The 25544-nt window shown below is 52.6% G+C and overlaps 1 protein-coding gene across 6 annotated transcripts in view; it reads right to left on the bottom strand.

The window, feature by feature from the left end:
- The window catches only part of TBC1D22A (TBC1 domain family member 22A), a 384809-nt gene that overhangs the window by 51999 nt on the left and 307266 nt on the right, over positions 1 to 25544 (bottom strand). For 5 of the 6 annotated variants that reach the window (XM_032261505.1, XM_032261506.1, XM_032261502.1 and 2 more), the window contains one exon: positions 17803 to 17898. In XM_032261505.1, the coding sequence (XP_032117396.1) occupies positions 17803 to 17898 (96 nt within the window). Of the gene's footprint in view, positions 1 to 15353; positions 17702 to 17802; positions 17899 to 25544 lie in introns of those variants that run through there. The other variant, XM_032261503.1, reaches the window with a different exon arrangement.

Genomic DNA, 25544 nt, shown 5'->3' with positions numbered 1-25544 from the left:
CCTTCTTCCCCAGCGGTAAGCAGCCACAAGCATGCCGCCTGCTTCAGGGGCCAGGCCTCAGTGTGACCCAGTGTGACCAGGGAAGCTGGCCTGGCAGGCCTGCAGGGATGGTGGTGAAGAGGCTGCTGGGGCCGGGGCAGCCTCAGGCACCGAGGGGCACAGTGTGGGGCTTTGGGCAGAAGCACCCACCACCCCCAAAGTCAGGGAGGAAGAAAGCCACCACGCGGGAGAAGGAAAGCTGAGGGGCAGGGGGTGCCGGGGGTTCTCAGCTCCTCGCTAAGGGGCAGTACACATCTCCTCTTTGTGCAGTGAGGGGCAGTGCCGACAGGGCCGGGACATCACCATGCTCCAGCGTCCGGTCTGACTGGACCCCGCCACCCCTCTAGCCTTGCTGAGAATCAGACACACTAAATCAGAGAAGAGCAAATATTTTTTCTTTGCATGAGGAATTAAACGATCAATGCAACTTCTTCTGTGTGCTTTATCTCAAAAAACAAACACCCCAAAGTTGAACTGAGAAATCCTATCATGTTTGCCCTGAAAATCCTCAAACTAATTAGGGTAACAAAATGAACACGCCTTACAAATCAAGGGCTTTTTGGGCTGGAAGTGGATCACAAGGCGCACGATGATCTCTTCAAGCCCTTCCACGCTCTTTCATTTTACCTTATTTTACTTCCTTCTATGCCAGCGCCGACTGAAGACTTAGCCAGGGCCAGGGCCAGGTTTGCTCACACTCACCACCTGCACAGCATGGGCTAGCGACCAACCGGGAGGTGACCTGCCCTGAGACGAGGGGCTGTGGGACTGACTGAGACAGTGGGAAGTAGCACTGAGCCCTGCACCAGCCTGCCACGGGGAAGAAGAGGAGAGCCCTGCACCGGCCTGCCACGGGGAAGAGCAGAGCCCTGGGCAGGCCTGCCACACCTGCCACGGGGAAGAAGAGCAGAGCCCTGCACCAGCCTGCCATGGGGAAGAAGAGCAGAGCCCTGCACGAGCCTGCCATGGGGAAGAAGAGCAGAGCTCTGGGCCGGCCTGTCATGGGAAAGAAGAGCAGAGCCCTGGGCCGGCCTGCCACACCTGCTACGGGGAAGAAGAGCAGAGCCCTGCACCGGCCTGCCACGGTGAAGAGCAGAACCCTGGGCAGGCCTGCCACACCTGCCACGGGGAAGAAGAGGAGAGCCCTGCACCGGCCTGCCACGGGGAAGAGCAGAGCCCCGGGCAGGCCTGCCACACCTGCCACAGGGAAGAAGAGCAGAGCCCCGGGCCGGCCTGCTGCAGGGGAGAAGAGCAGAGCCCTGCACCAGCCTGCCATGGGGAAGAAGAGCAGAGTCCTGCGCTGGCCTGCCACGGGGGTTCTAGGAAGACAAGCTGCCCCCAGGTGGGCTCTGCACCACTCTTGCCAGGGAAGAGGCTCCATGCTGCTCATCCCCGAGAAAGAGACTCAGCAGCAAAGCCATAGCCGGTGCCTCCTTCCCAGCTGGGGCCTGGGGTCTGAGTTCGGCCACAGGTGCAAGAGGGGTCCCAATGGGGCTGGCTGGGGCCTGGGAGAGCGGGTATGTGGCCAGCCCTTTGGGCATGGAGGTGGTGGGCAAAGGCACAGCCTGGGCTGCAATCAGCCAAGACTCCGGGAGAGCCGGGCAGGGGACTCTCTATCAGCCTCCCCCACGGTGCCACATGCCCTGCCAGGCAGAGGACCCTGGCGGCTGTCTCCCTGCTGAAGCCCCCCATCTAAATTTGGGGGTGCCGGGGGTGCTCAACTGTCACATCAGAAACCCAGGATGTGAGCAGAAAGGATGACAGCCTCACAGCCCGACTCTCTGCAAGCAAAGCCCAGGAGTTTGGTAGTGACGCGGCTGACCCCAGGCTCGACAGGAGGATGCAGCCTCGAGGTGGTGGGGGAGGGGTACCACAGGACACTCCCAGGCCGCCAGTTGCTTTTTGATTCCTTTTTCACCCAAGTTACATAAGAACTCAGGCAATCTCAGCCCTGGCCTCACACACAACTGACTCCGTCCCTCTAAGTGTCGCCGTCTGAAAACACGGGCAGGGCCGGCCCTGAGTGAGGCCTGTCCTGGCGAGGAGCCCGTAAGTTCCTTGCACCCTGGCAAACGGCCAACCTTTGAGCCAATGTGATGGAGGAGCAGGAACCTGCACCTCCCAATCTGCTGTACAAATGGGACATGGCACAGCAACTGTGGCAGTGACAGGCCAGGAGCCAGGACAGGACTCCTGACACGGCCAGGGAAGAGGAAAAAAGGCCAATCTCGCTGGGGAGAAGCAGGACCCAGGCAAGGAGGACGCTCGCATCCTGCAGGTTCAGAGGCCGCGAGCCAGTTGGGGCTGCAGGCCAGGGAGAGCAGGGCGGGGCGATGCAGGGACTAAGGCCAGCCGGTAAGCAGCCAGGTGGCAGGGGGCACGTGGCCACGGTCCCACAATAGAGCTGGCTGCTGAAGGGCGGCAGGCAGAGGCATGAAGGGATCAAGAGCACATTGTAGAAAGCTCTCTCTAGCTGCATTCTGGAAGGTGGATCAGGAGGAAGCAGGAGGGAGGGGCAGGCACAGCCAGCTGCTATGACAGTCCCAAAAGATTGGGGTGGCAGGGGGAACATCTGGTGCAACCTCCGGCCCTAGCAACCACGGCTCAGGGGAATCCAGGCAGACTCCATCTCGCTGGGCACCAAATGAGGGCCCTAAGTGTGGGGTCGGGGGCTGCGTGTCTCACACCCTGTTTGATCACAAACCTCAAGGATGCATGTGCATAAACTGAAGGAAGCACTAAGACACTGTCAGCACGCTGCGCCCTTGCCATGCCACCATAATTGTACTTTACCAAAGTATCGTTCTGAAATGAATTGGGAGAAAATCTAAACTGGCCTTCAGCACAGAGAGTCGGGGAGTTGTCACCATGAACTCGAGGGGCCCCACAGACTGGGGCTGGGCTATGCCCCAAGCAAAGCTGGACTTGGACAGGGCAGGCGCCCCAGGACTATGTGCACACTTCTGGCTCCCACGTGGCTTCTCTCCCAAGGATCCTGGCTGCAGACCCCAGGGACCTCTGCAAGAGAGCCGGGGTCACTGTGCCCTGATGGGCAGATGCTCCCTTCTGTTGAGAAGGAGCCTGTCACTGCAGAGTGAGGCAAGACGGCCAATGCCAGGCTCTGACCCCCACTGTCAGGAGGGATGGCCCTGACATGCCCCTGCTTCCCCAGGTGGCCAGGGCCCCGTCGCACGGGCAAAGGCCATCTACCCCGCTTGCTCCAGCAGCAGAGGCAGCAGCTGGCCTGTTGCCCCCCACCATGGAGCTCCTTGTCTCCTTCCTGGTCTCAGACCACAAAGAGCCCACAGCAGGCGGGGGGATTCCGCCCCTGGCTGGAGCGGCAGCGAAGCTCGCATTTCCTTCTGCCGCCGGTGGGCATCAGCTCAACCAGGTGGTACAACATTCACTACTGGCCGATGCAGGAGCTTGGCTTCTGCAGCAGAGCAGGCAGGTTCACTATTTCTGCATTTCTGGAAGAACCTGGATTCCACCCAGCTGGGGACTGCCCCCCAGGGAGGCACAGGGTTACAGCAAGTTCTCACACATGGCACCTGCTGAGCATGCAGACAGTGAATGTCTGTGCCCTCCCAACCTCATGGTGGAACGTGGCCCCTCACGTGGCCGTGGAGCCTGGTGGGAAGCGGATCCCTCCTGAATGCTCGGTGAGCGAGCTCTTGCTCCATTAGTTCACAAGAGAGCTGGTGGTATGAAGAGCGTGGCACCCCTCCCCTCTGGCTCCCTCTCTTGCCACGTGACACGCTGGCTCCCCTTACCTCCCACCATGAGGAGAAGCTTCCTGAGGCCGCCCTGGAAGTTGAGCAGATGGTACAGCCACACTTGTACAGCCTGCTAAACCCTCAGCCAAATCTGCCTCTCTTTCCTTTATAAATTACGCAGCGTCAGGTGCTCCTTTGCAGTAATGCAAAATGGATCAGCACAGACAGGCAGGCTCAGGGCATCAGAGCCGGAGGGAGTGGGTATCAGCAAGGCGGGTCCCACACGCGACAGAGTGCCCACATGACCTGGGGAGCCAGGGCAACTGTGGAACTCTGGCCCCAAGCCCACTGCATGAGGCCCAGGGATCCAAGTTTGGGAGATTTCCCAGCTTCTCCGGATCCCCCGAAGAACACAGATGGGAAACTGAACAGGCTGAACACAGGTGAGGTCGGAAACGAGGGGCCATCCAGGAAGCCCCCCTTCTTTCTGGTAGGCCTCTGGAAACACGGCAGGGAAGTTAATTCCCAGGATGATTTAATTCCCAGGACATTTCCCACAGAAAAATCTTACAGATGAAAACCTTGAGTTCTCTAAGATTTTCTCTATGATTTCTTGAAAATCTTAGAGATTCTCTAAGTCTGCTCCAGCAAAATGAGGAAAAGACCTGTCACGTCCACGCTCAGGGCAGAGGCGCTGGGGAGCGGACAAAAAGGTGCAAGCACAGGCCTGGTGTCCCACGGCAGAGAATCTCTCAGAAGCAATGCTGGATGCTGTGAGAGAGGAGGGCAATTCCCCTCCACCCTCTACCCTCCACCCCCCACCCCCCCCCCCCCCCCCCCCCCCCCCCCCCCCCCCACCCCTCCACCCAGAGAGAGGCCGGAAGGCACCAATATCCAGACACGCAGATCTCAAGTGCAGAGAAGTGCTGAGGGGTGTGCTCTAGTGAACCAGGAAGAAAGTGAGGCAAATGTGGGTTTGGGAAGGGGGCTGGGCTGGCAGGAGCCCGGCCGGAGGGCGTGTCCTCGGGAGGGGCCTGGAAGGGATGGGTTGCAGAGGGTGCAAGGTGGACAGCAGCTGCTCTGCCAGCTCCTCTGGAGAAGCTCACTCCGGTAACCTACCTGTCTGGGGGTGAGGGAGTGGGTGTGCACACATGACTAAGGGAGATGACCGCTGACTCGGAGGAAAATGGCATGCTGTGCCAGAAGGGCTGCCAGGCACTGTGTGCACGGGTCTCAGCAGCAGCGACGCTGCCACAGCCCCACCCAGGTCACGAGTCCACCCACACGGCCCCAGGAGCCTCGGAAGGAGGGACCCGGCACGACGGCATGGCTGTGTGATGGGACCGGGCACTGAGAAAGCCTCATTCTAGCTTCCCTCTTCTGCTGTGCAAAACGTGCTTCTAAAGCTCGGAAATTAAGAACAGCATAGAGGGAGAGAAAAACAAACAGTAGACACAGCAATGTAGACGGCTGGCGGCCACCTCTGGCGGTGTGAGGAGGCTGGGACACAGGGCCGCTCTTTTTTGGCCAAAGTGTCTCAGAATTTCCCCTCTCTAAGAATATATATATAACACGTAGCTCTGATGAAATAAAAATTTCCCTCCACCCTCAGTGGAGGGCCTGAGCTCACTGGAGGAACAGTGCTGGGGCCGCGAGAGGAAGAGGCGTGAGCAGATGACATGTGGATGGCGAGAGCCGCCCACCCACCAGGCTGCAGAGACGGGATCCTGGGGGCCCCGGCCGGGCCTGCCTACCGCTGGCCGCACGCTGGCCTCCACCCAGTCACAAGAGGGAGGTGTGGGCTGCCTCCAGCACTGTTTTACAGGACAGGGCTCAGGAATGGGGGGAAGGGAATCATGGCCTGCCTGTCTTCTGGTGTTCTGAAAGAGCTACTCCTTTCTTAAAAACATCATCACCTTCCTTTGTGCTCCCCAGTGCTGTGAGTGGGCACTGCCCTCTGGACACCAGGAAAGTCACTTGTGTCTGACCATCCCAGGACGCGTGGCGTCAGCTGCCCCGGCTGGGTTCAGGCTGGGGTTGGCCTGCTGTGTGCGGGGGTCCCTCTCCACAGCAGCCGGCAGGGTGCCCTTGGCAGGGGACGTCAAGGAGATGCAGGGAAGTTCTTATTTTAGAGTAGCCCAAATTTCTCTTGCCTTAATTGACCCAGAGAGAAAGATCTCATTGCTTGTTTTAGAGATCCCTGCAAGACACCCCAGCGTCTCTCCCGACAATCCTGTTCCTTCATCTTAACTCACACTCCATCTCCTCAACCTTTCATCACGTACTCCAGGAAGAAAGCCATCAAACTCTGCAGCCTAAACCCCACTTCACCCAGAAACGCCTTGAACCTTCCAATTCTACTGCATCATCATGACAAGAGGTAAAATTTAATAAGGAGGGCCTGTTTTCTGATGTATAAAAAAGTGACCTGCTGGTGTTGGGTGTGAGGACTAGGAACAGAAGCTTCTCTGGATTTGTTGGGCCTTCCTGCACCCCCAGGTCTCCAGGGCAGGCCTCTGAGCCATGCCGGCTTCCTAGAAAGTCCAACCCCGGGGAACATCAGAAGGTGTTCAGGAAGACACTGGGAATCCAGTGGGCTCTCTGGGACGCTCGCCCTCCACAAAGCAGGAGGAGGAACCCAGGAAGGTGCGTTTGGCCATGCTGGTGTCAGGTCCTGCCCCAACCCCGGGAAATCAATGGGGCTGAGATGTCGTCCCTTGCCTGGGTCTCTAGAGGGCCCTGCCCCATGGGCCTGGGGCAAGAGTGTGGTCCCCGTGTGCTCACCTTCAGCATGAAGGCTGCCTCCCCCCACCCTCTGCAGGCCCCTGCCCTTCCCTCCTTTCCACAGCTTGTCCCCCCCACACTCCTTCAGCTGTGTCCCCTCTTTTGCCCAGTCGAATCTCCACAGGCGCCATCTATGTCCTTCTCTGTCCCCTCCAGGCCTCTCCCCGCTTGTCCTCCCAATGGCCCTGCAGCCAGCAGAGCTACTCAGCATCCTGGACACCAGCTGTGCTCAGACTGGCACACCTCAGCGGAGCCCAAGCTCGTCACCTGCTTCCCCTGCGGGCCCCTCACTGCTCCTTAAGGCCCGCCGCTCCTCCAGGCTGGAAGCCCCCCGTCTGTCCCCCTCGCCCTGCAGCCCACTCCCCAAGCCCTGCCTCGGGACCAGCTTGCCTCCTCCACATCCCTCGGTGCCACTGACAGCTGAGAGGGCAGCACCCTCTGCCCAGCTCACTCACCAACTCCACACCAAGTATGTTTTAGCTCCAAAAATGACGTGCAGAGAGGCACAGGCAGGTCCCCTCCCCACAGAGCTTCCACCTGCATGCCCATCCAGGCCCAGGTCAAGAGAAGACAAGGTCGCAATGCCTCCCAGGATATGTGCCCTGAGGCTGGCTGAGGGTCTGGCATGGCCTGTCCTCCAGGCTGCTCCTGGCCCACTTCACTCGGCGGTTTGCTGTCCTATTCCCCAGCTTTCCCACAAGGAAAGCTCTGCTAGCTCCTCACAGCTGAGCCCAGGCCCCCTTCCCTCTGAGCCCCGCACGTCACCACCCCACCCCCAACCTCTGTGCATTTACCCTGCGGTTCCTGCTGAAACACCCCTGCAGCAGCAGCAGGGATTCAAATGCTCAGCTCAGGTGCGCCCTCCCCCACTGACCCGAGAATCCCTTCCTCGCTCTGCTGTTCCCACGCAGGAATCCCGCTTCGGGCAGGTCTCATCCGGCAGTGAGCGCACTCACCACGGACCTGCCACGTGCCCGGCCGCTGTAATGGTGTCCTCTTCCCTCAGACTTTCACAGTGTGGCTTCGGAACGTGAGAGGCAGGGGTGTGGGCACCCAAGAGCTTCTATTCAAGAACAGTCCAAAGAGCTAACACCATACAGCCACACAAACCTGACGTCACAGCACACATGACACTGCACACCCCACACTTTCACACATGCAGCAACTCACGCAAAAAGGCACAATTCACTCAAGAGACTACTTTTCAATTGACCCAATTTTGTCTTTAAAACGTCTTGAAGCGACAGAGACGGAGATAACGATCTTTACTTTGGCATTTCGTGACATTTGCCGCTTCCAATGAACACAGGATGAAAGAGAAACCCGTATGACACCATCAGCCTGTCGAAGGCTACTCAGCATCACAGGATCAGTCCCACGTGACAGAGACACGGCCCACCACCACGGGCCATTCTGTGAGCCAACGGGCAGGCTGAGGCCTGCCGGACTCATTAAGTGGGTCCTGGGTGTGAGTTCACCAGTGACTCAAGACAGCAATGGACTGGCCCTAAAGGATGCTGGAACTCCCAATGAAAGCACGCAGAAAAGCACGTCTGTCAGGACTGGTGTGCGCAAATTCAACCTGCCGGCCGGCAAACACCCCTTCCGTTTCTACCAGGCGCCAGGTGCTGTGCTGGATGGAAGAGCATGGCTCAAAACCCCTGTAAGCAAAGGAGTGGGTCAGGCAAGGGGACGCCAACAGGAGTCCAGGCTCTCCTGGAGAGAATGAAGGAAGCATCGCCCTCTCTGTTTTCTGTGCTCTCTGTTTTGGGCCAAAGGGAAGGGCTGGGTGTCCAGGAGTAAAGCAGAGAGATTCCACCCGTCCACCCTGAAATCTTGGCAGATGGAATCTCATGGGGAACCCCCTCCACCCCTGGAGGGTCTGAGACCTCATCAACATGAATAACGTGGTTCTCTCAAGAAAAAGCTAGAAATAAGTCCCCCTGTGCAAATGCAGTCTTCTCTCCACCTCCTTCCAGGTAGAATTCTAAAGCTGCCATGGATCTTTAGAGCAACCTTTAATTATCCTGAGACCCAAAAGTCCAAACAGGCCGAGGCTCGAACTAAGGAGTATTTGCTTTGAGGCCTCTCGTGAAGCAAATGAAAGGGACTCCAGGGGGTCTGCAGCCAGAGAGGCTGAGAACACCCCGGCACCAGCTTCCGAGGCCAGGGGACAGGTGAGGAGGGAGGCCTCGCCCCTGCTTCTGCGCAGTGACACCCACCTGGGTCTCGGTGGAGCACAGGGCTTTTGCTGTTGTCTTTCCTACTTTGTAAATCACAGATGCCCAAGTGATACCTGTGATGTCTTTATTGCTTATCTCCATAGCAAAGGTCCCCCGAAGTCTGAGGCTAGCAGCATTTAGGGCGGCCTCCTAAGGGTAGTGGGTGACTTCCAGACTCAGCAGGTGGCCATTCATGGACTGAGACTGCCTCTAAGGAGGTGCTGGGCCTAGGGGACTGGGTGGCCAGCTGAGAAGGGCTCAAGGGTCACGGACTGGAGTTGGTTCCAGTGTGCACACAGATCCTCACAGGTTACTCAGAACTGACCATGCCCACCCCACCGCCTCCTCTGTGGTGGGGACACTGAGAACTCTGGAAAGAAGCCCAGGCCAGTGAATGAAATGTAGCAGCTGCGTCATCTATGAGACAGACCGGGCAGTTCAGGAAACCTCGTCATGGTGTCTTGCCCAAAGGGAACACACAGACAGCCTCGACGGCACTTTGTGCAGCCTGGGAGCCAGAGGGGGACCTGCAGAGCCATCCACCTCTCCCTTCCCACAGCCCCTGTGACCCTCTCACACTCTCATCCCCAGCGCCCCTCAGGGGTCACCGCAGAAGCATCTGGGAACTAAGTCTCCACCAGAGGAGCAGGGCACGCCTCTTGTTTGAGGGCCACGGGCCTGTGCGCTGTGCAAGTGAGGTGTGTGCACGTGTGCATGTCAGTGAGCTGAGGGGACACCTGAGGAATGGACACAGCAGGACACCTGAGGGCCGGACGCGGGCCAGGTGCAGCACAATACCACGAGGAGGGTGTGGAGGGATGCCTGAGGGGCGGGCATGACGGGGCATCCCAGAGGAAGGGCAGAGAACCCAGAGCCCAGCGTTCTGAGCACGAGGTCCGAGCCATGAACCTCACAAAGCAGCCTCACTTCTCAGCCGAATCCCCACAACCATCCTTAATGTGGGAGTTAACCCTAGTGAGAAAACCATGTTCACGCATAGTGAAAAGAACATGCAAAATACAAAAAAAAATTCAAAGAAGAAAATAAAATATCCATAACTCTACTAACGAAGTCTACGACAGGCTAGCACCGCGGTTTGTTTCCACTGGGGCTTTCTGTCCGTGCGTGTGACACAAGCGACCCTGGGTTCATTTTTACCTGTATTACACATGTGGATACATATCATTTCAGGTCATGCTTTTCCTCCACGTAGAAAGGCACTGAAAACATTTTCTCATGTCAGTAAATACTACTTGAAGATATCATTTTTGGTAGTTATGAAACATTATCACCAGCTGCGTGCCATAATTTAGGTAACTGTACCCCAACCGCTGGATACGCAGGCTGCTGCCAATTTGCTTTTCCGTAATTATAAACAAGGAGAATTACTGGATGGAGGAAAGGCTCTTGATATAAATTATTAATGGCTCTCCAGAAAGGCTCCGTATCACGCCCCTCATCAGAATGAAAGAGGCTGTTCTACGCCAACTTCATCCACTTCCAAGAGGTGCCTTGCTAAAAGCAGTGCTTATTTGAGAGAGCATTTGTTTCCATTTTCTATTCTTTACTAAAGACTCAAAGAAACATTTACATTTTCTGGACAGCTACGTAAATTCTCATGTGGGTCTCTGACTGTTCCCATTGTCCTCATCCATTTTCTATGAGGACATCTTCTTTTTATTAGTTATTTGTGTGAGTTCTTTGTATATTAAGGGCATGCTCTATGTTGTGAATGAAGAACTCTGTCACCTGCCTTTTAATATTGTTTCTGGTATACGGATATTTGCAGCTTCTATGTTATGCTTATAATGTGTCACCCTAGACAGGGGGTGGATGCAGCAAACCACCATGGCATGTGTATGCCTATATAACAATGCTGCACGACCTGCACAGGTACCCCAGAACTTAAAGTATAACAACAAAAATGTGGCACTCTATTGTGAACTGGTATTTTCTTGGGCTAGAACACCTGGTGGTCTGTGGCCATATTCAATTAGCTGGTTAGCACGGGGTATTTCGTACACAGAAGTAACGTAATTTCTAGACCTAAATGAGTGAGAGGGTGAGCTGGGGCCAGCGATTTTCGGAGGAGACTTGCTTTTATTCCTGTTCCTTCAGAGCTAAGCCTCAGAACCCACAAATGCCATTTTGTCTGTCTGTCCTGGCTCACTTGCTTGGGTTCAGGGGTCCTGACTTAGGCAAAGGGTCTGTGACTCACATGCATCTGCTCCAGCCACAGGCCTTCTTCCCTGCCCTGTGCCAGGCTGCTGGCACTGGGGAGCTGGCCCCAGAGCAGGAAGCGGCAGACGTCTTCAGGGCAAACACTAGTTCTAGGGCTGGCTTACTCCTCTGAAGAGTCCATAAACTTAAAAAGCATTTTGTGGGCTGGGTGCGGTGGCTCACGCCTGTCATCCTAGCACTCTGGGAAGCCGAGGGAGGCAGATCACCTGAGGTCGGGAGTTTGAGACCAACCTGACCAACATGGAGAAACCCTGTCTCTATTAAAAATACAAAATTAGCCAGGTGTGGTGGCGCATGCCTGTAATCCCAGCTACTCGGGAGTCAGAGGCAGGAGAATTACTTGAACCCGGGAGGTGGAGGCTGCGGTGAGCCAAGATTGCGCCACTGCACTCCACTTGGGCAACAAGAGTAAAACTCCATCTCAAAAAAAAGCATTCTGTTAATATCCATGTTGTGTGTGCATGCATGCACTGTATGGGAGAGGACAAGGAGACTTCACTGAACATTTGTTCATTATGTTCAGAAACAGAAGACTAGTCCTGATTTCAGTGTGGCTGTCTCTAGCATTGCCCTAGGGATTGGTGGGTGTTATTTGAAACATTCTTTAGCATGTTAATAAAGTATTATTTTAGTTGTACTTAAGGGCAGATATTTTTTTCTTTTCATTAAACTCAGGAAAAGCTATTGAATCTCTTAAGATATCATGTGATTGAGGGCCTGTGGTTTTCTGACAGGATATCTTTACTAATAGTGCATGCCAGATAGAGTCACAGGCGTGCTGGCCTGGTCTCTGAGGCTAACTCTAGGCTGGCATCCAGGGGTACGGTTACATTCTGGTGCTATTTTTACGGGATATTTTTTATTTTATAATATTGATTAAGGCAGGCCTCATGAATGGGATGGGTGCCGTGGTAAAGGAGGCTGATGGGCGCGCCCAGCCCTCTTGCCTTCCACCACATGAGGAGGCAGTAACAAGACATCATTGACAGACACCTGAGGCTGGCGCCTTGAACTTCCAGTCTCCAGAACAGCAAGAAATAAATTTCTGTTGTTTATAAATTAACCATTCTAAGGTATTTTGTTATAACAGCAGGAATGGACTAAGCCACTCCATATACGTGGAGGGAGAAACTGACAGATGTGTGTGAGATCTTGCACAGAAGTCATTGATAATTCAGCTGAGATACGGTGCTGGGAGCCAAGTGTCAGGGCGGCCAGCTCTGGAAGACGGAGCACCGAGGTGGCTCCTTCTCTCTGGCAGGACAGGCCACACAGCAGGTGGCTTTTTGAATCTGTGAACAAAACTCACTGGGAAGTCATTTTCTCGTCTTAGAGTCCTATTTAAAATCAAGGCTATTGGCGACGTTTGGATTTACCCCCAAATTATAAGTCTATTCAGGGTAAGCTTATTTTAAAGCTTACCTTGAGGCAATATTAGCATTTTTAAAAAGTCTGTGTGTGGTGTGTGTGGTGTGTGTGTGTGTGTGTGTGTGTGTGTGTGTTATGTAAATTCCTCTTTCCTAACACAGAGGAGGACTGTGTTCTCACCCATTTATCTTGGTCCTCCTTGGGAGGTCTGCCTATTTCACTGGCATTTCCAAATGCCCCTCCAAGATGTACTTAGGAATCCTAGATAAAACTCTGTCTTCTTATCCATTCATTTACTTCTACTCATTAATTCCTTTATTGTGTCTATCATAAGTTGCCTTTATTTTTCTATTTTTGGCATCTTGGTTAAAGGCTTAGTTGACTTGTTTTGATGTTGTTAAATAATAAGAGCAATGCAGCTTTGAATCTGGTTGCAAGCCCAGCGCTGCTACATCCCGTGTGCTTTTCCGTGGCCTCTGTAACTGTATGCAGGGTCATTTCCATCTTGACCCACGTTATTTTGGAGAGGGTTCTTTAACATCCAAATGCTTGGTTATGTCGTTTTAACTTTATTATGATCTGATTTTAAAGGATTATGCTCAGTGAACAAAGTTTATGTCACTGATGTTTATTCTGGAAATGTTTATGGCCTAGGATGCATGATGACTTTTTGAAAGTATCCCATAAATAGTTAGAAGACCCATTCTTTGTTGGTACAAATTCCATCCAGAACTCCTAAACCAACGAATTTTCAATGCCATTCAGATTCACAATCCACCTTTTTTTAATTTGAGACAAAGTCTTGCACTGTCGCCCAGGCTGGAGTGCAGTGGCGTGATCTCGGCTCACTGCAACCTCCGCCTCTTGGGTTCAAGTGACTCTCTTGCCTCAGCCTCCCAAGCAGCTGGGATTACAAGCACTCACCACCAATGCCCAGCTAAGTTTTGTATTTTTAGTAGAGACAGGGTTTCACCATGTTGGTCAGGCTGGTCTCAAACTCCTAACCTCAGGTGATCCACTCACCTCGGCCTCCCAAAGTGCTGGGATTACAGGTGAGAGCCTCTGCCTCCAGCCCCCACCTTATTTTTAATCCAAGTAAATACACTTAACTTTCCTCCTACGGTTGCTTCATTTAATGAAGCAGGCCGTGGCTCCGCGTTCTGGTTCAGGGCTTGTGCCCCAGCAGTGGGGGCCACAGGAGGTCTCTGCGTGGGTCATGACACAAGGGAGCTGAGGCCACAGGAGGTTTCCATGGGTCACGACGTGCTGGAGCTGGCCCTTCTAGGGCTTACTGGGCCACGTGGGCCTGAGGAGGGTCTGCTGGCCCAATCAGCAGGGGTAGGTGGCCGGTTCCTAAGGGAGGGGACAGCAGATCCCAAGGGAAAGCAGGGCCCCTGCTCGCCTCACTGCAGCTGGGCCTCAGTGTCCTCTTACTGTAAAATGACCGGCAGAGGGCAAGGACGGGGTGAAGGGTGCCAAGCAGGCCCTGGGTTGGGGGGGACACATAACTTTCCACAGAAGGGCGCTCCTTTCACCCTGAAGACCCCATGAAAGTCTAGCTGGAAAGTGGCAGACGGGAGGCAGAGACCATGCTGTGAGTGCTGAGGCTTGAACCTCAGTGGCTGCAGAGGCGGGAGCAGGGCTCAGCGGAGGGGCCCCATTGGATGCCAACATGCAGAGCCCATGGGGCACCGGGAAACGTCCAGAGGCAGGGCTGTGGAGCCATGTCCATGTGGCGTGAGGCATGAGCAATGTAGATGCCATGGGGCGAGTGCGTGAGGGCGACCACCTTCCTGAGGACCAGCAAGCTCTGGCAGGGGAGGTGGCAAATCCTCCAGAAAAGCACGCACCTCCCAGGCCCAGCACACAGGACAGGACCAACGTTCACTCCAGCAGGTGCCGCCACACAGGGGCCAGGAGGCCGGGGTGCAGCCCCAATCCCAGCTGCGCCGCACCCCACCTCACCACTCCCTGCTCCCCGATCCCTGCCCAGCAGGCCCTGGAGGAGGCTCACAGATGGGAAGGAACCAAACCACGCCTAGATAGGCTCAAAAGCCAAGGAGACCTGGGAAACAGGCAGCGCCTCGCCTTCCCTGCCTGCCCTAGTTTTCTGGAATTCAACAAGGGGAAGCATGACCCGTGGCCCCTCCTGGCCCCTGAACTGCTTGGTTCTGTTGCTGAACACCAGGAGGGTCTCTGCCCTTCTTCCGGGAATCGGAAAAGGATTCTGTTCCTATGGAAATGACAAAGCCACACATCATTTCCCAAGGCACGGATCACAATACTGCAAGGAATGAGGGCTTCTGATGCCTCTCCTGCCAACGTTCTGCCATTGGGGTCTCACGTTCCGGGCTGTGCTTGCTCAGGCGGACTCCCACGGATGTAGAATCGTCTTCCTAAAACGTCACAACTGCAAACACAAATTCCCCGTGCTCACCAGGACCCCCTAGGTTTGTAATTTCTGTGTTCTCACCTCCTTTCCCATTGGGTTCAGTGCCCACAAGACATGCTGGCACTCAGCATTCTCTCCACCCAACCCCTATGGCATCAAAGAACATCCTCTTCCTCTAAAGGAAGAAAACCTACCTCACAGGTCCTCCGCCAGCGCCTCCTCTGGGTTCCCCACTCAAGCCACAAGAGCGCCATAGGCTCTCAGAGTCTGCACTCCACCCCACACCCCGCACCCGGCACCCCGTACCCTGCACCCCGCACCCCACACCCCGTACGCTGCACCTCGCACCCCACACCCCGCAACCGGCACCCCGCACCCCATACCCCGCACCCGGCACCTCGCACCCCACACCCCGCACCCCATACCACGCACCCCGCACCTCGCACCCCACACCCGGCACCCCGCACCCCGTACCCCACACCCCGTACCCCGCACATACAGCTGTGCCTGACACCTATCCTCCCTAACCTCAAGTCAAGCAGACAGGGCTCAGAGAGGGCTGGCAAAGCATTCTCATCAGCTGCCCATGCTGCACTCTCTAATGACTCAGGGCAATGCCTCCGGCCCAGCAGCAAACACACTGCGTCCCTAACAGAAAAGCCTGATGAGCTGCGGCCAGGTGAGGAAGGTGGGCATCGTGCCGTTTGCATCCGTCAAGGCTGCCATGAGTTCTGTGGCTTGGGCCAAGTCTGCCCCAGCCGGTGACCCCTGGATGGGGCTACCACATGACAGTGTGGTAGGAGGCCCACTGCCAACTCAATACCACCCTCTCATGACCCAGCTCCCCCAGACCCGGTTCAGGCACCCTGGCATCCACGGCTGTCCCCATCTCCTGTCCTTCACCCTGAGGGGCTCCCGGGCCGGTGTAACACTCCATTGCAGGTAATCACAACAGGAAGAAACACCGCCGTGAGCTCCCATGACCAATGTGGCTCTGGCCTGCCTCCAGCCACCTTACGGCACTGTCCCCATTTGGGAGCAGATAGGAGAATGGAGGAGTCGATGGAGGCACAGCCTTTTGCTGAAGTCAGTCATCTCCTGACTGTTCTCTGTCCCAAGCCGGAATGTGAGCCGGGGCCATTCCTCGTACATGTGTGCTCGGAGTCTGCCCAGAGTGGGGCCCAGGGCAATTTCTGGGGATGATCAGACATGGCCTCCTGTTCGCACAGGCCTGTGCACAGTGCCCTGTGGCTGCAGGCACACACATCACCCCGACCCACCCCACCTCCTACCACCAGGCATGGCTGACCCAGGAGGGCAGCAACGTCTGTCCAGGGACTCCAGGGAACAGAGCTCCCCAGCCAGTGAGTCACAGACACCACCAAGGCAGGAACAGCAAGCTCCGTGGTCAGCCCGGTGACTGACTCTCAGCAGCCGGCCGCCTGCATCTGGAGAGCAAGGTCCCTGGGAGGCAGCATGCAGGCGTGTGTGCTGGCTGGTGGGAACCAATCACACTGGCCCCCGTCCCACGAGGAGTGGCCGCTGTGCACCAGAGAGGCTGGGCCCTTCTCCCCACAGGTAAGTGGCCAGCCAGCACTGCTCTCCGCACGGATGGAGAGCCTGCTGTGGGGGAGGGCCGGCAGTGCCAGCAGACAGCAGTCTAGGCTCCATTCATTCCATCTCACTTGGTGACACAGCAAGTCACGGCCCCTCTCAGAGCCTCCACATTCCCCTGTGCAAAGTCACAAGTGGGTCAGATGGTCCGGGAGCCCCCAGCAGCCTTGCACCAGCTGGGCAGGTGGGCAGCTGGGTAAGGCACATTCTACTCACTTATAGACCGTGGCTGGGAGAGGCAAGGCAGGCGTGTGCCTGAGACTGAGACTCCAATCACTGCCCCAGTGCTCCCCGCTGAGCCCCACACTGACAAAAAGGCCAAGAGCTAAGTGAGCCGAAGGAGCGTCCTTTCCCGTCCACCCATGAACACCCAGGTTAGGCTCCATCTGCCGGGCCAGGCCCGCTGGCAGCTCCTGGCCTCAGCAGGGCCCTCACCTGTCTGGTCTCTCCTAGGGTGGAGATGAAGCAGGCGGCATACCTCCCTGGCTCCTCCCAGGGCTCTTGGAAGGAGCAGAGATGCTCGGAGCCTCTGACAAGCACAGAGTTGGGGTACAACAAGCTGCCAGCTGCACGGAACACTGCCCTGGGGACTTGGGACTGTCCCTTTATCTGAGAGACAAGCGCCTGGCGAAGGCAGGGTGGTGGAGCGTGGCTGACCCCGGCCGCCTGGCGCAGAGCCTGGTCTGATTCCCACTGCTGGGGTCTTCCTCGCTGCACCTAGAGCCCTCTGTGGAGTGAACGCTGGGCAGAGGGACTTCCCGGCCAGCACCTCTGGCTGGGAACAGTGGGTATCACACATGAAGGGATGGACAGTCCACATGGCGCTTGGGACGTCTTAGAGAAACACGCGGGGTGGGTCAGGTGCTGGAGACAAGTCCACAGGGGGTCCCACAGGTGGAGCACAGAGCCCCACAGGACATGCCTCTGATAAGTGGGGTGCAAGGAGGGCACTCCCACTAAGTCGCCAGGTTAGTGAGGTTAAACAGCGTGCCCTCAGTCTCAGAGTTCCCAGTGGCCTGGCCGAAGGGACCCCAGGCTATGTGATTTCTCACCCAGCCCCGTCCCCAAAGCATCACAGTCCGGGTGCTGTGAAGAGGCTTCCAGAGACCAGAGGTCACATGCCGCACCCTGCAGGGGTCACGCTGCTAAGGGCACACCGGCCCAATGCCGCTTCCGTAGGGAGCTTGTCACCCAGCCGCGTCTAATAACTCATCATGTGGGCCGTGTTTCCACCGCCATGGCCACATGACCACTGCCAGGCCCGTCTCCTCGGCTGGACGAGCTTTCGACCAGCAGGTCAGCGGGGAAAACACAAAGCAGCGCTCCTCAAAACTCTTCCACAAATGACCCCGTGAACTCCAATTTAACAAACCTCTCTCCTAGTAGAAAATCAAACTTGGGTTCTTTTGAAAAGGCATTTACTTACTTGGAAATCTCTTTCTTCCAGTATCTCCTTCCTCCATCTCACGAGAAACGCGGCACACACGTACAAGTGGAAATGAGAGAAGCCCTCGGGTTCAGACTGAAAGAGAAAAAGGAACCAAGAGAGAAACTGTCACGTGTGGACCCGCTGACATCGCCGTGAGGCTGTCTGCGGCGGTCGGGGTTTATCTAGTCAGGGTTCAGGGAAATTCAAAGCTTGTGCTGCCTTACTTTACTTAATGCCTTAATTTCGAAACTCTCATCTCATTAAAACAAACACAATTTTCTCTTTAAGTACCAGCAGCCTGAGGAGCAGCATGTGAACAGCAGATCCAGCTCAGGCAGCCTCCATTCTCCTCTCCTGCACACACAATAGCCAAAACGGGTAAGAGACCAATTCAGCGTGCCCGGGTGCCATGCCAGGCACAGAGGCTGCTCCCCACGACAGGCCTGGGAGGAAGGCCCTCTCCACTCCACAGACGAGGACACGAGGCTGAGCCAGGCCCGGCCCAGTCAAGCCGGAGATCAGGCACTGGGCCCAGGGCCACAGACAGAGTCCGGGTCTCCCTGGGAAATGAACGGGGAAGGGAAGCCGATGGGAAGCCACAGGCGCGGAAGGACGCGGCTCACACTCCTCAAGTCACCGCCACGTCTCTCCTCGCTGCCATCAGACGTGCCGCTCCTGTTGCCCCTTCTTTAGCCACCCCTACTCATCCTGGAAACCCTGCCCACGGTCAGCCCCCAGAGGCTCTCCCACACGGAGGCTCGGGGCTTGCACACCCTGGCAGTGCTGTTCCTTCAAGCACATGCTGCCAACTGCGAAGACTGCAAAGACCCCAAAACTCCAGCTCCTGGGGTGCCACCGCCCATGCAACGTCTATAGGACTACTGTCAATGGTTTATTAAGTAAACAAATAAAATGTACGGTGCGTTAGATGACATGCTACGGAGAAAACAAGGCCAAGGCTGGACCAGGAAGAGCAGGGCGTTTGTGTGTGAACAGGGGGATGCCACCTCAGTACAACCGTCAGTCACCTAAGGTGACGGCTGAGCAAACATCCAGAGAGAGAAAGGCGCTTTTATTTTCTTTTTTGAGATGGAGTCTCGCTCTGTCGCCCAGGCTGGAGTGCAGTGGCACGATCTCCACTCACAACCTCCTCCGCCTCCCGGGTTCAAGCAATGTTCCTGTCTCAGCCTCCTGAGTAGGTGGAACTACAGGTGCCCGCCACCAGGCCAGAGTAATTTTTGTATTTTTAGTAGCGACAGGGTTTCACCATGTTGGCCAGGCTGGTCTCGAACGCCTGAACTCAGGTGATCCACCTGCCTCGGCCTCCCAAAGTACTGGCAGTGAACCACCACGCCAGGCCAGAAAAGGCATTTAGACACATGGCAGAGAAACATTCCAGGTAAAAGCATCAGGAACCACAGAGATCCTGTGGTTAGAAGCTGCTCGGCACATTCGAGAAACAGCTAGGAGACGGCACAGCTACCGCAGAGCAAGGTGAGCGGAGACGGGCGACTGCAGGTGCGTGTGGGGTCCAGATCCTCAGAGCTCTGGGCAGGGAAATACACAGTCTTCAGAGCATCCCTCCAAAGGCCATGCTGAGAATGGGCGGCACATGGCAGGGTCGGGGGGTAGAACGAGCAGGGCCAGGAGGCAGGTTAGGGCACCACGGTAGTCACAAATTCAAGAGGGGCTGGGGACTCGGGTCCAGAGGGGGCAGGGGAGCTTGTGGGGAGACAAATTCGAGACATATTTTGAAAGTCGTGCAGAAAAAAATACACCAACATGTATGAGATCTGGGGTAGGAGAGAAAGGAACCAAGGGCCACTCCGACACTTCTGGCCTCGACAGCTGCAAGGGTGAAGGTGCCAATTCCTACGACAGGGAAAGGTGCATGTGAACGGCCGCAGGAGACAGTGGGCTGTTGGCAGGAAGGCCGTGGGCTGTTCTCTGGAACCGCCAAGTCTAAGTCACGGGGATCCAGGTGGAGACGTGAGGGAGGCACCTGGACACACGAGCCCACACGGTGGCCAGTGACTCAGGCCAGAAATAAACACCAAGGGCAGAATGACCCACAGGAATGACCAGCGAGCTGTGGGCAGATCAGCAAACACGAAGAGAGTATGTGTTCTAGAGCTGCTGGGTAGTGTGCCCTGCCCATGTCCACTAAATAAAGTGAGTCAACAGTGTTCTCCACGTTTCCTATATATAGACCCTCACTGTTTTTCTCAACTGCTTATAATCTATCAATAACTGATAGGTATGTTTCAAAACTCCCATTATGATAGAGAGTTTATGTATTTCTCCTTACAGTTCTGCCCATCTTTGTTTTCTGTGTTTGGGAGCTACGTTATCAGGAGCATATAAATTCAAAATTGTTTTCTCTTCTGGTGTACGGAGCAATATAAATATGTCCCATCTCTTACCTCAAGCCGGACTTTTGCTCTGGAGTCTCTAGTGGGAAGGCAGGAATCTTAATGTGGCTACAACTACGTATCAGTTTCTGCTAGGTAATATCTTTTAAACAGCTCTTTTGAGGTATAACTGTCATATAATAAACTTTATATATTTCAAGTTTATAATTTGATAAGTTTTGATATATGCGTACACCTAGGAAAACACATCACAACCAAGGTAGTGGACACGCCTACTGCTCCAAAGGTTTCTTTGTGCCCATTTCTAAATCCGCCCTTTGAGCCCTCCCAGTCCCAGACAACCACTGGCTTACTTGTGCCACTACACATCAGCTTACATTTCCAATACTTTTAAATAAAGGGAGTCATATGACACATCCATTTGGTTTTGGTGTTGCCTCTCCATGCAGGGTGATGACCTTAGGTTCATCCACCACATTGCATGTACCAATACCTCATTTCTATAAACACTGGGCAGCATCCAATGCATGGATATACCACACCTCATTCATCCATTCATCTGTTGATGGACTGAATTGTTTCTAGTTTGGGACTACACAGAGAAATGCCATGAACATGTGTGCACCCATCTTTGAATGGACATATGCTTTCATTTTGTTTGGATAAATACTTAGGAGGCGAACAGCTGGATCATATGGTAGGAGTATGTTTACTGTTTGAAAAAGCTGCCGCTGGCTTTGATGTAAAGCTTTTATGAAATACATGCTTTGCAAACGTTCTCTCTCTGTGCCTTCTCTTTTCATCCTCTTAACAGTAACTTTTGAAGTCCGTGGGTTTTAAATTTTGATGAGGTTCAACCTAGTGCTTTGTTCTTTGACAGATCATGCTGCTGGTGTCTTATCTAAAAATGTCACTGCCTAACTCAAGGACACAAAGGTTTTCTTCTAGAAGGTTTATAAGTTTTAAGTTTTACTTTAGCTCTGTAATCCATTTTAATTTTTGTACATGGTAAAGAGTATGGAAGTTCATTTGTATGCACATGGCTATGCAACTGTTCCGGCAATTTGTTGAAAAGATGAACCTTCACCTAGTGCTGGTCACTTATGTTGTCCTCTTTCTCAAGGCCGTTTTGGCCATTCTAAGTCTCCTGCATTTCCGCATACATTTTTAGAACCTGTTTTGTCAATTTGTACAGGAAAGTTTGCTGGTATGTCTGACCCATGACCACGTATAGCTCTTCACTTAATTAGTCTTCTGACTCATGATGATGATATGAATAACTCTAAACAAACACTGATGTATAAAAGAAGAAGAAGTAGTCCAGGAGGAGTAGCCAGAGGGAAAAAAGAACAAGGAGAAGATCTCTATTTACAGTGTTTAAAAAGTCACAATAGAACTGAAATTCTGGAAAACCTGAGTACATAGCTAGGAAAGATTAGGTCAGGGTATGGTGCTGGTATGACTAGAATTAAAATATTCTTAATTTTTTATATTGTTTGGGAGGAGAATAGGTAACAATTTGCTCTTCACCTGTGTTTCATGGTTTTCTCAGTGCAGGTCTGTTATATCTGCTTTTAGATTTCCCCTAACAAGTTCATATTTTTGATGATATTGAAAATAGTGTCCTGAAAATCTTAACTTCTGTTTGTTGGTAGTTATTGGGTTTCCCCTGCTCTTTACTTCCTTGTGTTTCTCTTCTAGCTAGCACGGCACTGGGTTTTAGGCTTTTTCTATCATTTTTCTTTCTGGCCCACATGTGGACTAATCTGCTTCCCTCTACATTCTAATGCCCTAACCCCAATTAATCTGGAAGTTACTGAATTGTTTCTATTATTTTAATGGGCCCTCTATAAATTTTAACATGTATATTTAACTTAATGGTCTAAAATGAGTTATCTTTATTCTCCTCCCAAACAATATAAAAAATTAAGAATATTTTAATTCTAGTCATACCAGCACCATACACTGACCTAATCTTCCCTAGCTATGTACTCATGTTTTCCAGAATTTCAGTTCTATTGTGACCTTTGAAAAATCATAAATTAAGATCTTCTTCTTGTTCTTTTTTTAATTTTATTGCATTTTAGGTTTTGGGGTAATGTGAAGAACATGCAAGACTGCTGCATAGGCACACACGTGGCAGTGTGATCTGCCGCCTTCCTCCTCATCACCCACATCTAGCACTTCTCCCCATGCTCTCTCTCCCCAACTCCCCTCCCCCCGCTGTCCCTCTCCTATTTCCCCCCAACAGTTTGTTTAGAGTTATTCATGACTTTATTCTTTTCCTCATTATTTCTTCTTGCACCTAGACCTTTCTTCTGAAATTATCCTTCTTGAAATTCAACCTTTAGAAGCTCCTTTAATTAGAGGGTCTTTGGGTTGTAAACCCTCTCAGATTTCATTTGTCTAAAAATGTCTTTATTCTCATTCTTGAAAGACAGTTTGCTGGATATATAATTCTAAGTTGGCTATTATTTTAAAAGATGACACTGCATCATCTTCTAGCCTCCACTATTCAATGCTATCAATCTATTTGTCATTCCTCCACAAGCGATCTAACTTTTCTCTCCGGCTGCTTTTGAATACTTTGTCTGGGACATTTTGCAGTTTCTTTGTGATATTTATTGTTCTAGAGATATTGGTCTTTCTGAATCTGGAGAACAAGTTGTTTTCAACAATTTTGGAAACAGTCATCCATTATCTCCTTTCAAACATCCATTTGTACCCATTCTCCTTCTCAGAACTCTGATTGGATAGAGTTGGGGTCTTTTCATTTATTCTCCATTTCCTTTAGCCTCTCTTTTTCTTTTTAATGTCTTCCATCTCTTTGTCTGTCTGGGAGAAGCACTTTCCTCAAATGTCTCTTCTAGTTCATTAATCATCTCTTCAACTGTGTCACAATTTGTTTCACTTACCTATTACATTTGAACCTTGGTTACTTCTTCAGAGTTGCCTTGTATTGACAGCTACCCCTTCTTTCCTTCAATACCTTTCTATTATTTTAAATGTATTAAGCTTATTTTTATAGCGTATCTCAGATCATTCTAAAATCTTTGCAGATCTCTTTCTGCAGTCTGTTTTCACTGCTGGTTCTTGTCCGTGGTGGCTCGCTCCCTTGTACTTCAGTGACATCTCCCGTCATTATGCTCCTTAGAATGTGCATCTATTGGAATTCTTTGAGGCTTTTCTTTTAAGTGGGGTGGGGACTATATTTGCTTCTCTGGAGCCTGAGGGCACTGTTACCCCAGACTATGTTAAAGCAAATTTTTAGCTTGCAATGTTTTCGGTCAAATAAAGTGGGTGTCCCAACCCATATGAACGTAGGATTGTAGTTGGAAACTGTGAGGAGGAGGAGAGGTCTTTCTTCCTCCTTTAACCTCCATGGCCAAGGCTAAGAAAGGCAAACACAAGCACCTGCTCAGTCTGACAGTCCCCGGGTTTTGAGTCCTATCAGTGGCTCATTAAAATCAACTGGCAGATACCCCTGGGTAAAGACCAGCTTTGATGCTGCTCCCCTATCTCTCTAGATTGGTATTTTCTCGAGATTTCTGGTCTCTAATAGTCTCACCTTTGTGGTTATGTTTTTCAAAAACACACCAGCATTACTTGTTGTATTCACACCAAAAACGGGAGGGCCTTTTGGACGCCACGTTCGCCACACCACCAGAAAGGGAAGGCTCGGTCCTATTACTATTTCTTAAATCCAGTCATTTCTTTAAGAATCTTAAGCATACGACCACTGTGGCTTTGTAGTATAGGCTTGATGTGCTAGTTTTTTCATGATATTGTTGACAAAAAGAGTGAAACTCTATAAACTATTTGAAGAGATTTATTCTGAGCCAAGTATGAGTGACCATGGCCTGTGGCACAGCCCTCAGGAGGTCCTGAGAACATGTGTCCAAGGTGCCACTTGATTTTATACATTTTAGGGAGGCACAAGACATCAATCAAATACATTCAAGAAACGCTTTGGTTGGTTCCAGAAAGGCAGCGGCGGGGATGGTGGTGGGAGCGGTTCCCAGGCTACAGGTAAATTTATACATGTTCTGGTTGACAATTGGTTGACTTTGTCTAAAGACCTGGGATCACAGAAAGGAAATGTTCAAGTTAAGATAAAAGACTGTAGAGACCATGGTTCTTTTGCAGTCTCATAGTGGCTGCTCTTAGAGACGATACAGAGAAACGTTTCCTATTGAATCTTCTTTTTTGTTGTTGTGGAGATGGAGTCTCACTCTGTTGCCCCAGGCTGGGGAGCAATGGTGCAATCTAGGCTCACTGCAATCTCCGCCTCCCAGGTTCAAGAGATTCTCCTGCCTCAGCTTCCTCGGTAGCTGGGATTACAGGCCTGCGCCACCACACCTGGCTAACTTTTGTATTTTCAGTAGACACGGGGTTTCACCATGTTGTTCAGGCTGGTCTTGAATGCCTGACCTCATGATCCGCCCACCTCAACCTCCCAAAGTGCTGAGATTACAGGCATGAGCCACCTATTGAATCTTTAAAGGGGGCTAGACTCTTAATCTCTTTAGGATTGGGAGGGCCTGGAAGAAAAATCTAGCTATGTTAATAGAGGGTTTTTTTTTTTTTTTTTTTTTGAGATGGAGTCTCACTCTGTCACTCAGGCTGGAGTGTAGTGATGCGATCTCAGCTCACTGCAACCTCTGCTTCCCAGGTTTAAGCGATTCTCCTGCCTCAGCCTCCCGAGTAGCTGAGACTACAGGTGCGTGCCACCACACCTGGCTATTTTTGTATATTTTTAGTAGAGATGGGGTTTCACCATATTGTCCAGGCTGGTCTCAAACTCCTGACCTCATGATCCACCTGCTTCTACCTCCCAAACTGCTGGGATTACAGGTGTGAGCCAGCATGCCCAGCCAAGATTCTTACAGATGCAAATTTCCCCCCACAAAGGACAGCTTTGCCATTTTAAAATATTGCAAAGAAACATGTTTTGGGGTAAAATATTTTGACTTTCTTCTTTGCCATATAATGTTATGCCAGAGTCAGGCTGGAAAGTAAGTCATGATACATAGGGTTAAATATATACCATGATGAGAATGAGACAATGTGATGAGAATCTATGGTAGGGCATGACTCTCCAGACCCCTTAGATAAGAACTGGGGCAAGATAAAAAAAATCCAAGCTTAGTCCTCAATATCCATTAAAATAGACAGCCATTAACACATCACATGTTTGTTTGTGTTGGAATTAAAATCGATATTTTTTTTTTTTTTGAGACGGAGTTTCGCTCTTGTTACCCAGGCTGGAGTGCAATGGCGCGATCTCGGCTCACCGCAACCTCCGCCTCCTGGGTTCAGGCAATTCTCCTGCTTCAGCCTCCTGGGTAGCTGGGATTACAGGCACAC

The sequence above is a fragment of the Sapajus apella genome, unplaced genomic scaffold (assembly GCF_009761245.1).
Source record: "Sapajus apella isolate SASKATOON/1434 unplaced genomic scaffold, GSC_monkey_1.0 scaffold123, whole genome shotgun sequence".
Lineage (NCBI taxonomy): Eukaryota > Metazoa > Chordata > Mammalia > Primates > Cebidae > Sapajus > Sapajus apella.
The sequence above is the reverse complement of the archived record's forward strand: the minus strand, read 5'-3'. Positions and strand labels throughout refer to the sequence as shown.